General features: G+C 36.1%; 1 protein-coding gene across 1 annotated transcript; it reads right to left on the bottom strand.

The window, feature by feature from the left end:
* Positions 1 to 1939, bottom strand: LOC112797260 (NADH dehydrogenase [ubiquinone] 1 alpha subcomplex subunit 1). The gene is made up of 3 exons (XM_025840107.2): positions 1744 to 1939; positions 1529 to 1628; positions 1 to 302 (listed from the first exon to the last, which is right to left on the bottom strand). The coding sequence occupies exons 1-2, from the start codon at positions 1849 to 1851 to the stop codon at positions 1539 to 1541; spliced, it is 198 nt and encodes a 65-aa protein (XP_025695892.2). The 5' UTR covers positions 1852 to 1939; the 3' UTR covers positions 1 to 302; positions 1529 to 1538.
* Between the last annotated feature and the right edge of the window lie 10188 nt (positions 1940 to 12127).

Here is a 12127-nt window from a genome sequence, read left to right as displayed (position 1 = left end):
TTGGGAATGAAGACTTTGCATTATTATTCATCAGCCAAAGATTTCAACTTAGAGAGATTTGCAAGATAAGCGAGAAAAAAAAACTTCTAAAGCTTAAAAGGGAACAAATATCTCAAACTAGCTTTCAAATGCCTATTGCTTTGAGAAAGTAACTTGATGGTATCTTTATAAAGCTTCCATTGAATAGCATACAAGAAAAGTGAGAGAAATTTTGTAGTAGTGATTCACCTCGCTTCCTCAGAACACAACTGGAACTCCAGGTAAGCAATTTATTCCCCTCGCAATCACATTGATTAAACAAACTGCAGTTAGCAGAACAAAGTGTCATGATTTCTATCATATATCCAGATCATAAAGTTTTACACACAAACCAACCGAATTCTCAAATCCCTACACTGCAATTCAAGTTAAACTGTTAGGGCACTACAGACAACCGGAAAAAAGAAAATTACTTGCAGTTGGAAGAATGTTAAAAGCTTTTATGCACATTCAAATATTTCATGAGCGTGAAAATGCGCCAATTACATCATATTAATTATCAACATGGCCATTTGTCCATCTTCTTCATTAAGGAAAGACATATTGTCAACAAAGAAATAAAGTATTAAAAAAAAAGAAGAAAAAAAAGAAAAGAGGATATTATACTTAACATCTAAGTGTAAAATAAACACATCAATACCAATAGATTGTGATTCAAGTTGCAAGCAAGCTGATGATTAGAATTAGTTGTATCACTTATACTAGAAATATCATAACCAAGGGTTAACGATGGGAGGGAGGAAAAGTGTACTTGTGCTTGTACAGAATACTTGCTGCTAATGTTTTATTCAACTGCTATAAGACCAACAATCTCATGGGCTTGGGCTCGGGCTAGGGCTAAAAAATCTCGATTTGTACACATAGGAATGAACTGAATGTGACTAGTCAAAAAATGAAAACACACGTTATGGATCTCACCAATCACTGCATGAAATGTTTGACAAAGTCATGAAGAAAGCCAGGTGCGATACTATTTCATCACCAAAAAGGGGCTAGGAAGACAATACTCAAGTAAACAGTAATCATGTTTCCAAGCATAGACACTACACTACTACATTTTGCCTTCATTTCTTGACTTACACACCCGAAATTCCTCTATCTCCATTTCTATGATAATCTGTTTCACTAAATTTTAAAACAGACAAACTTCCTCAGGGTAAAAAACAAAAATGCTATGTACACACCAATATAAGAAAAACGTGAATTTTATATGTTCAGCTAATTTAGTGACTGATTTTTTGAGTATAAATGATTAGTAAAAACATTAGACAAATAATTTCAATCCACTTCACTCTCTCCTACCGAAAAGGAAAGAAAAAGAAAAAAGATTCCAGCTTTTCCCAATTTCTCAATTAACTAAAGCCTCTCGACATAAAATTTCTCTAATCGACAAGCTCTAACACATGATTAATCAATAACTAATCACTATCCATCAACTCGACAGAGCAATTGGTGTAAACTGCAAACCCTAGATTGATTAATAAATTACCCGATGGCGATCAATTGGAAGAAGCGGAGGCTTGTTCCATGAGCTTCTTGTCCCTCCGTTCCATGGCGACGTCCCACATATCGTTCCCAATGTGCTTAGGCTGAGAAAATCAAGAACAAGACAAACCCTACGTTAGATCATTTAAGAAGCACGATCTGAGAAATCGATTAACTCCATAATTAACGAAGATTAACGTAAAGAGAGTGTGTAATTACTCTGCCGTGAGCGGCTTTGTGAATGGTGTACTGAATGCCACCCATGGCGCAGAGCATTCCCGCTATGATCCCCAGTGGCAGCATCGCTTCCATCCATCGCAAATTCATTTTCACACTTCTCTCTTCTCTCTCCCTCTCTCTTCTCTTCTCTTTCTTGCTTGCTTGCTTCTTTTTTTTTTTTCCTTCTTTCCTTTTAAGCATGTTACCACTTTTTAAAATCATCACCTAATGTGGGATTTTTGTTTCAATATTGGGCCTAACCCAACGTTTTTTGGGCCAACAAAAACATAAAATGTCTATTCGCTTTAGAGTCGACTATGAGACCAATTAAAACTGTATAAAGAAGTATAGGGAGCCAATGGAAATTTTGTACAATGTGTACAATGGAGGTTTAGAGAAGTTCGATTCAATATTAGAGATATAATCATTAGTGTTATCTTTTCCTATTAGGTTAAGCTTTTGGGATGAGTGGTTTCATAACATGGTATTAGAGCTCTAGATCCGAAAGATTAAGAATTTGATCTTGGGATGAGTGATTTCATGACATGAGATGTTTATTATTCCGAATATTTGGATGGTTATTCTGGATAGTATGGGTGATGTTCATTTTATTCATATTGGGCTAAAGATTTAGTCCATTGTACACATTGTACACTTAGACTATTGACTCTCTAATAGTACTCAAACTGTATAAATGATAACCAACTTGGTTGGTCTTGTAATCAGTTAACTCATCTATTTTGGGAGTTGAATTTTATTCTAAAATTCAAATTTGCAATAAATTAGTATTTATTTGTCGAATTAAAAGATACTGTATGTAGAAAAAAACTATTCATATGAATTTCATTAGCAAAGGAAAATTTTTGCAACTACTTTTATTTATTATTAATTTTTTTATTTTTGAAAAAAAAAACTTTACTACTTGCTAGTTACATTTAATCTAGTTGGATTAATGCTTGTGTACTAGTAGTAAAGATATTTGCCTCCTAGTCCTAGATAATAATACCAGGCTCGATCTCCAGCATCATTTAGGTTGTGGTTGAAAAAAAAAGGAAAAAAATTTATAAACAATTACTATTCACCTCCAAAAAAATTCTTGCTACTTTTTTAACGGAAATATTGTATTCTATTAATAATATTAAAGATATGTAAATTAAATTGATTACAAATTTTTGATAGGATTTTTTTCTGTCACAAAGCATTTGATCTTGTAAGAAGCAAGTTTGCTAGAATATGTGCCATTAAATTGCCATCTCTCTTTGACATGGGAGATATAGTAAGACCTAAACATGTACAAAAAGGCTTTAGTGTTGAAAATTAGAAGTCCAAAATTATCATTTGGTGTGGTAGCCGAAAGAGTGAGTATTTACAACCATAAAAAAAATTATCTTTACTGGTTGTCCAAATATAATATTAATATAAAAAAAATATTGCATTCATAAATTAAGTATATTTTATACTCAATCTTGAACCAGCTTTATTGAATTCAAAAAGAGAACAACACAAGAAAATACACTTAATGAAAACCACCAATGGAGAGAACAACTTTTTTAGCTGCTTCTGATTGCGTATGGTTGTATCGTAGAAGGCAGCAAAAAAATGGTCATGTTGCGATTCACGGCGGCCGCCACTGCACCTACCAGAAATGTAGACAAGTTTTCACCTTCAAACAAGTTGTTCTATGGGAGGCTTAGTGTTGCCACTATACCCTGCATACACCATACATACATATATCTTGTTGACTAATTCAGTTATTCCAAATAAAATTTTTTAGGGGTAGTTCTAAAAATATTTTAGTATGTTTGTCCTGATAGATTAATTATCTCTTATATCAATATTAAAGATATTATCAAATAGATAACATAAATGACACAAAGTAAGGATATTTACTTAATCTAATTAATATATAAGCTAAACATTTAATAAATATATTTCTAACCTTTGAAACCCTAGTTGCAAGATTGAGGGGTAAACCTGAAAATTTTCAATATGAAAAATGCTTGAGTATGTGAGACAGGGTAAGCAAGAATTTCTCTTGTCAGGTTTCTGATGTTCTTGAGAGCATCCTCTCTGGTAGGACTAAAATAGTACAATAACATAAGATCAAAACTATACAATGTAAACATTCTTGTTTAAAAAATAAATTAAAGGCAATAAATAAAACAAACAAACAATCTTGTTTTACTTAAAAATGTCTAGTATCAGAATAGTGGTGTTAAGCCAGAGTTTCGACCAACAAAAAAATAAACATAATTTTATACTTATAGCACGTTTCAAAATGCTAAGAAGGGTAAAACAAATGTTGTGAAAGGATTACATAAACAAATGTTAGTTTTAGAAAGTGAGATTATAAATTTATATTTTGGTATCTTCTTAATTACCTTTATTGATTATCCAAATATAATATTAATATAAAAAAATATAGCATCCATAAATTAGGTACATTCTAAACTCAATCCTAAACCAGTTTCATTGAATCCAAATAAGAGAATAACACAAGAAAATATACCAAATAGAAACCACCGATGGAGAGAGCATCTTTTTTAGCCGCTTCTGATAGCGTATGGTTGCGTCGTAGATTGCAGGAAAAAAGGTCATTCAGTCGCTCATGGCGGCCGCCACTGCCCCTATCAAGAAGGCGGGAAGGTTTCCACCTCCAAACACGTTGTTCCATGATAGGCTTAGTTTTTCCACTATAATCTGCATACATTATACATACATATATCTTGTTGGCTAATTCAGTTATTCAAAATAAAAAATTTTTAGGGGTGATTTTGGAAATAGTTTAGTATATTTGTCCTAATAGATTAATTAGCTTTTATATCAATACTAAAGATATTTTGAAATAGATAACATACATGACACAAAGTAAAAATTTTTAATTGCTCTAATTAATATATAAGTTATACATTTAAAAAATATATTCTGATCTTCGAAATTCCACTTGCAAGATTGAGAGATGTTCATACACTGGTCTAAGCTATAAGGTCGGGCTGGCCAAAGACAAGGGAACCGACCTCATGAAAGGTTGGCCTGCTACCGACCTAGTTGTTTAAAAGCTCGGACCATCTCCCCAGAGGCCCAAAATAAAGGACCACTGCCTACTAGAAGGCGGTTAGCAAAAGTTGCGATCTCACTCGCTAAAGATAAGATAAGATAACAAACTTATCTCAAAGAAAGATCACCAAGCACCATTATAAATATATTGGAGCACCCAGGTATAACTCATACTCCAATTACATAGAAAACCTACCTAAAGTCCGTACTGACTTAAGCATCGGAGTCTCTTGCAGGTACCATCACCCCCCGGTGAACGGAGATCAGCTACATCCCACACTCCAACAAGTCGGACACGGCAGATTCGATCAAGCCAGAAGATCTCGTCCGAGATCGACCTCAACATTTCAGGTAACCCTCGGAACATTGGCACCGTTGCCGGGGACCTTGGAAGTCATCCCAAGATCATGGCAAACAACCCTCCTAACAACGACTACCCCGACCTCACCCAAAGGAACCAACCACCCTAAAGGGGATAAACAACCTCAAAACACAGAAATTTTAGGCGCCATCCGAGAGCAGCAAGATCGCCTAAAACAGCTCGAGCGAGAAGCTGAACGACAACGGGAGGCCGAGCGAGTCTTACAAAGAGAAACAAGACGACGACGAGAGCTGGAAGAGAAACTTCAAAAGCTCGAAGCCGACCTCAAGCAAAGGACTACTCGATCCAATCGTGAAGCTAGCCCTCACAGAGAATAGGACCCATTTACGGAAGAAATCATGAAGGCAAAAGTCCCAAAGGACCTCAAAGTCCCCGATATGACCCCATACGACGGAACATCCGACCCAAGCCACCATCTCAGCAACTTTAGAAGTCGGATGTACTTCACGGACGCCTCGAACGCAACTCGCTGTAAGGCCTTCCCGACCACCCTCACCAAGATGGCTATAAAGTGGTTCGACAGCCTGCCCCCAAGGTCGATTGCCAGCTTTGATGATCTCGCCTAAAAGTTCCTAGCCAGGTTCTCCATCCAGAAAGACAAAGTCAAACATGCTCCAAGTCTACTAGGGATTAAACAGGGAGACAAAGAAAGCATCCGGAACTACATGGAAAGATTCAACAAAACATGCCTCGACATACAAAATCTCCCCACCGAAGCAGCTATCATGGGACTGATCAATGGCCTGCGAGAAGGGCCCTTCAGCCAATCCATATCCAAAAAAACACCCCATGACCCTGAACAAAGTACAAGAACGGGATGAAAAATACATCAACATGGAAGAAAACTCCCGGCTAAGGGAAACCTCCAAGATCGGATTCTCCTATCCCTCCTAAGACAAAGACAAATATCCAAGGAAAAAGGAGGACCCACCCGCAGAGAAGCCCAAAAAATACCATAACTATACCCCTCTCCGGATATCTTTACTGGATGTCTACAGGGAAATATGCAACACGGAGAAGATCCCATCCCCCTGACCAATCAAGCACAAAAGGGGAGAAAGTCGTAACGAATACTGCGAATACCACAAGATCTACGGGAACACCACTAACGAATGCTACGACTTAAAGAATGTCATCGAAGAAGTTGGCCCGAGAAGGAAGGCTCGATCGATTTCTAGCCAGCAGATTGAACGAGCCCAAGAAGAGAAGGAGGGATGAAGAGGGAGGACGGGCCGATCGCCCCCCTCACACCCCAGAAAGACATGTCCACATGATCAATGGAGGGTTTGCTGGAGGAGGGATCTAAAATTCATCCCGCAAAAGACACTTCAAGAAAGTATACCACGTTAGAGAAGGGAGCAAGTCGCCCGACCTCCCCACCATCTCCTTCACCAAGGAAGACGCCGCTGGCATCATGACCGAGCAAAACGATCCTGTGGTCATTACCATCATACTAGCCAACGCAAACCTCCACCGAACACTGGTCGATTAGGGAAGCTCGGCAGATATCCTATTCAAGTCTGCCTTCGACAAACTCAGACTAAAAGAGAAAGAGTTAAGAGTATATCCCAACAACCTATTCAGGTTAGGAGACGCTCCGATCCAACCCCTAGGGTACATCCCACTACACACTACCTTCGGGAAGGGAGCCTAGTCCAGGACACTAAGAATAGACTATGGCAAATAAAAACAAAAACTAATGAAAGAAGCAAATATTTACAATAACCAATCACTAGACACACGTTTGCAATTCTCCGGCAATGGCGCCAAAAATTGATGGGAGAAAAATCGTCGGTAAAGAATTCACAGAAATAACTTCGTTGCTAGTATAGATCTAAACCGACAATTAAACCTTAATCAAATTTAATTTGTTTGTCACTTAAGCAAGCCCAATAAAAATTAACCGAAATATTTAAACCTCGGGTCGTCTCTCAAGGAATTGCAGGGAAGTGTATTTATTATTGGTTATGGAAAAATATATTTTTGGGTTTTTGAAATAAGGAACAAGAAAATATAAATTGCAAGAAGAATAAACTAATAATTAAGTAAGCTCTTAGCAAGGAACGATAATTAGAAGTCTTATCCTTATTATCATCGTCAATTATGATGGTAATTGCCTTTTGCTTTCACTTAGTAAACCTCTAACAATGAAGGAAAGTCAAGTGAGCAAAATCAACTTAAGTTCACAAGCCCTAATCAAAGACTAGATTTAGTGAAGTTTAAGCCAACTAGCAATTCTCAATTACCAATCAACAAAAGAGTTTGATAACTCAAGAGTCTCTAAATAATCAACCCAAGTTAAGAGTATAAGAATTTAAAATCCTCCCAAGCATTTCATCAAATACTTGGAAGGAACAAAATAAAAACATAGAAAACTAACAAGGAAAAATAAATCCAAACAACCAGTTGTAAACATCAATGACTAACAAATAAAAATAGAAGAATTAACAAAATAAAAATAAAGGAACATAAACTGCATTAATGAAAATTGAGAGTAACATATGAACTCATAAACTAAATTAGCAAAATAAAGGAATCAATGAAAGAAGTAGATAAACTAAAGTAATAAAACAATTAAAGTGGAAGAAACTTAAATTAAAGCAATGTAGAAATATGAAATTGGAAAGAAATAAACCTAAAACCCTAAAACCTAGAGAGACTCTCTAGAAAACTACATTTAAACATAAAATTATGAAAAGTGAATGAATGATTGAATGATTCCCATTCTGCTCCACTCTGCAGCCTCTAATATGTGTTTTGGACTTGAATCTGGGCAAAAAACAGCCCAGAAATCGCCCCCAGCAATTTTTGATACATGCAGCACGTGGCTCTGCCACGCGTACGCGTCACCCACGTGTACGGGTCGATGAACTTTCGCAAGGTCAAACGTGCGCGTCGCCTAACTGCATGGCAACTATGGCAAATTGCATATCATTTTGAAGCCCCGGATGTTAGCTTTCCAACGCAACTGAAACCACATCATTTGGACCTCTGTAGCTCAAGTTATGATCGATTAAGCGCGAAGAGATCGGGCTTTACAGCTTAGCGATTCCTTTAATCTCTTTGTATTCCTTCCACTTTTGCATGTTTCCTTTCTATCCTCTAAGTCATTTCTGCCCTATAACCCTGAAAACACTCAGCAAACATATCACGGCATCGAATGGTAATAATAGAGGATTAAAATTAGTAAAATTATGGCCAAAGAAGCATTTTTTCAATCATAGCATAAAATCAGGAAGAAAATGTAAAGCTAAGGTTCTGAAAACCGAACCGGTCATCGAACCGCTCTGGCTACTGGTTTACTGGTTCATAGGTTCAACCGATTCAACCGTGGTTGAACTGAAAAAACCGTTTTATAATAAAATAATAAATAAAATATAAATAAACATATAAAAATATAATTATAGTCTAATGTAAACTTTAAAATATCATTCAAATTAAAAATACTATATAAACCAGAATGTTATAATCTCATTCAAATACAATTCAAAAGTCAAAAAATAAAACAACCAATCAAACATAACATTGCAGCATCAAAATGATCCAAGTTTGTCATCAATCATCAAAATTCTCCATAACTTGCTGCAGATTTGCGTCATTGATATCATCACCTTCATTTCCACTACTTGGACTAGAAAAAGCAAGTGGTGCAACATAAAATGTACTACTATTACCACTACCACCACCTTGATCTAAATCAGCATCAATCTCATCTAACAAAATATAACACATTATCAATAAGTTAAAGATCAAAGCTATTGTAATTTATTGTCTGATCAATAAACTATAATACTCAGCAGGACATGAATTGACCATCTTTTGCTTCTGCAAAGACACAAGCAAAACAATTTTTATTGAATCAATTCATGTTTTTATTCTTCTCAAAACATAAAGTTCAATAAAAAAATCTAGCAAGAGAAATGGATTGAAAAAATATTACCCAACCTAGCAAGAGAAATAATATAAATAACCTTCAGCATCCAATTAAATACCATAACATACATTTAGCTTTATAGAATGTAGAAGTAAGGACTAGATCCACTATTTACCGCAAATTTATGCTTGTGATTAGAAAGAATGGACTTCAAACTTCCAACATGCACATCAGGGACAAAATCCACAATAAGTCTCCCTGGAATCAAATGATACCAATGTCTCTGTAAATGGATAAATGGAAATGTATTTTATTCCTAAACACTTTAGAATTGACTACAACTCATAGGAAATGAATAGATTCAGAAAAATTATGTATTATGCGATAGTGAGATATTACACAATATGATTTGTAAATGAATTGTATTTGTAAATTATTATCATTCCAAGCTCTCAGCTCCATACAATAATTCACTTCAATTCTATCATATTCTAAGGATTCCAAATTCAGTAAAGAACAAACATCAAAATTATTCAAAATTATTCACAATTAAAGAACAAACAACTCTTGGTATTGTTACATTCAACAAATTCCCACTAAGATCAAGAGAATAAAGAGCTCCGAATAACTTGAAGTCAGAGGGGATGCTTCCTTCTAGTTTGTTGTTTCTCCAGTTCAATTCCAACAAGTTAGGTAACAGCACAACTTCAGCAAGGTTCAAATCAAGAATTATAAGAACCAAATCAATCAATTCATAGAACCAGAGCATATCATAATCAATATTCAAGATCATTAAAAATCCTAAATCACAGTAATAACTAATGATAACAACAATTGAAGAAGCAAGATGAAAAATTATAGATTAACTAACCAATTAAAAGTTTAAAACAACAATTACAGTTAAAAAAAAACTTTTAAAGAGAGCAGAGATTGTAGTATCGTTGTGAAAAATCCAACTCGACCGGGGTTAGTCAAGGGGGAAGATGGGGAAGATGAACGTACTTACCTGCTCAATCAATTAAGGAACGAACTAGATCCTTCAAGACAGAGCACAGAGCGGGACAAGGAGCACGACGGTGGGGCTGACGCGGTGGACAGAGGCGGCGTGGGGGGACAGTGGCTGCGCAATGGAGGAACGAGGCTAGACCCGTTGCAGCGACGATGGTGGCTTCGAAGTTCGAACAGCGGCGGAGACGACCGGCAAGCAAGGCGGTGGCTGGATGGAGCAGGTGTGGGAGTGAGGGAGGAGCTCGAGTTGGAGAGGAAGGAGGAGGAGGGTCGCGTGAGTGAGAGAGTGGCAGAGTGCTTCGTTTGGATTTTGGGGAGAGGTTCACGTAGTTAGGGTTTGCCATTTCCCACAATCATCGAAACGGCGCCGTTTGGTGAACTTTCTTAAAAACCGGCCGGGTACCGGTTCGGTTCGACCGACCGGTTCTTGGCCGGTTCGACGGTTCAATAGCGATTTTTGAATTTAGCGGTTATGACTTCTAACCGAACCGTCTTACTCACCGGTTCACCGTTCAACCGGTTCGACAGGCCGGTTCGAACCGGTTTTCAGAACCTTGTGTAAAACATGCAATTTCTATGAATAAGTGTGAGAATAATGGATAAAATTCACTAAATTAAGCACACGATAAACCGTAAAATAGCGGTTTATCAATCTCCCCATATTTCATGCTAAGTTCAAGAGAACTAAAAGAGTGAAGAAGAATGGTAGGATTTATGAAATGCAACCTATTTATATGAATGCAGTTAAATGCAAAATGCTTTTACTTACTTGGTTAAAAGTAAATCAAGTTCTCCAAGAGCAAATATGAACTGGATTCCACTAATTCAAATCATACAATAAAGTACAAGTAAACTTGCAAGAAGAAAGCTCGTGAAAGCCGGGAACAAAGAATCGAGCATCGAACCCTCACCGGAAGTGTATACACTCTAATCGCTCAGGTGTTTAAGGTTTGATTCTCTCAATTCTCTACTAAGCTTGATTTCTAAGACTTCCTCTTCATCTAACAATCAACAAAAATTTAATGCATAAATACACATATCAAGAGGTCTTTTAAGGGTTGTAATGGAGTTAGGGTCAATGTAGGATTGTATTTGGTTAAGTGGACTAAAATCTGAATCCTTGATTAACCTAAACTTCTCACCTAACCTAAGACATTTCAAGTCATTACAATGCAAAACCTACTACCCATTGAATATTTTTATTTGTCAGAAATTCATGCACTTTAATGTCTTTTGAATACCAATCATATGCATTAATTTAATTATTTCACTTGGGGTATTTTTCCCCTTTTTATTGCTCTCGTTTTTTTCTTTGTTTTGATATGCATAAAGGAGGCATATGATTAAAATGTTAGATGCATGAACAAGTGCCTAACTATATTCACATTTTCAGATAAGAATATACAATACCCAATTTCCTAAACATGCATTCCACAATTCAATTTCCCCACACTTAGTTTATGTACACCTCACTAGTCTAAGCTAATCAAGGATTCAAATTAGAGACATTTATTATTTTATACTTAGAGTTAATGATGTGCTTTTATAAAGAATAAATGGGGTAAAACAGGCTCAACGTTGGTTTGCAAAGGATAATGAAAGATTAAGGCCATATGTGTATGTAAGCTTAGTGAAACAAGGCCTCAATCATATAAGTGTATGCATACATCAAACAATGGAAATATAGAATCAAGCAAGACAAAGATCACAATTTTAGAGAGAACAACACACACCAAAATAAAACATTGGTTGATAAGATGCAACCAATCAAATAGGTTCAAAATCTCACTGGTTTTGTGTGTTCGAGCTCTAAAACTATGTTCCAAAATAAATTTCTTCAAACAAGTTTAAAAAAAGTTTTAATTCAAATTAGTAAATTGCTCTAAAAAGTTTCTTTGGAAAGGAATTTATCACGTCAACCAAGTAGTGGTAAAGTATGCACGAAATCTAACAAACATACAATCAAATATACAAAAGCAATAACTAACTAATTAAACATTGGTGTTAGAAAAAGAAGTAACTAACCTGCGGAAGTCAGTATGAACTTCCCCACACTTAAAGAT

Source organism: Arachis hypogaea, chromosome 4, assembly GCF_003086295.3.
Source record: "Arachis hypogaea cultivar Tifrunner chromosome 4, arahy.Tifrunner.gnm2.J5K5, whole genome shotgun sequence".
NCBI classification, from domain to species: Eukaryota; Viridiplantae; Streptophyta; class Magnoliopsida; order Fabales; family Fabaceae; genus Arachis; species Arachis hypogaea.
This window is presented reverse-complemented; position numbering and strand designations above follow the sequence as displayed.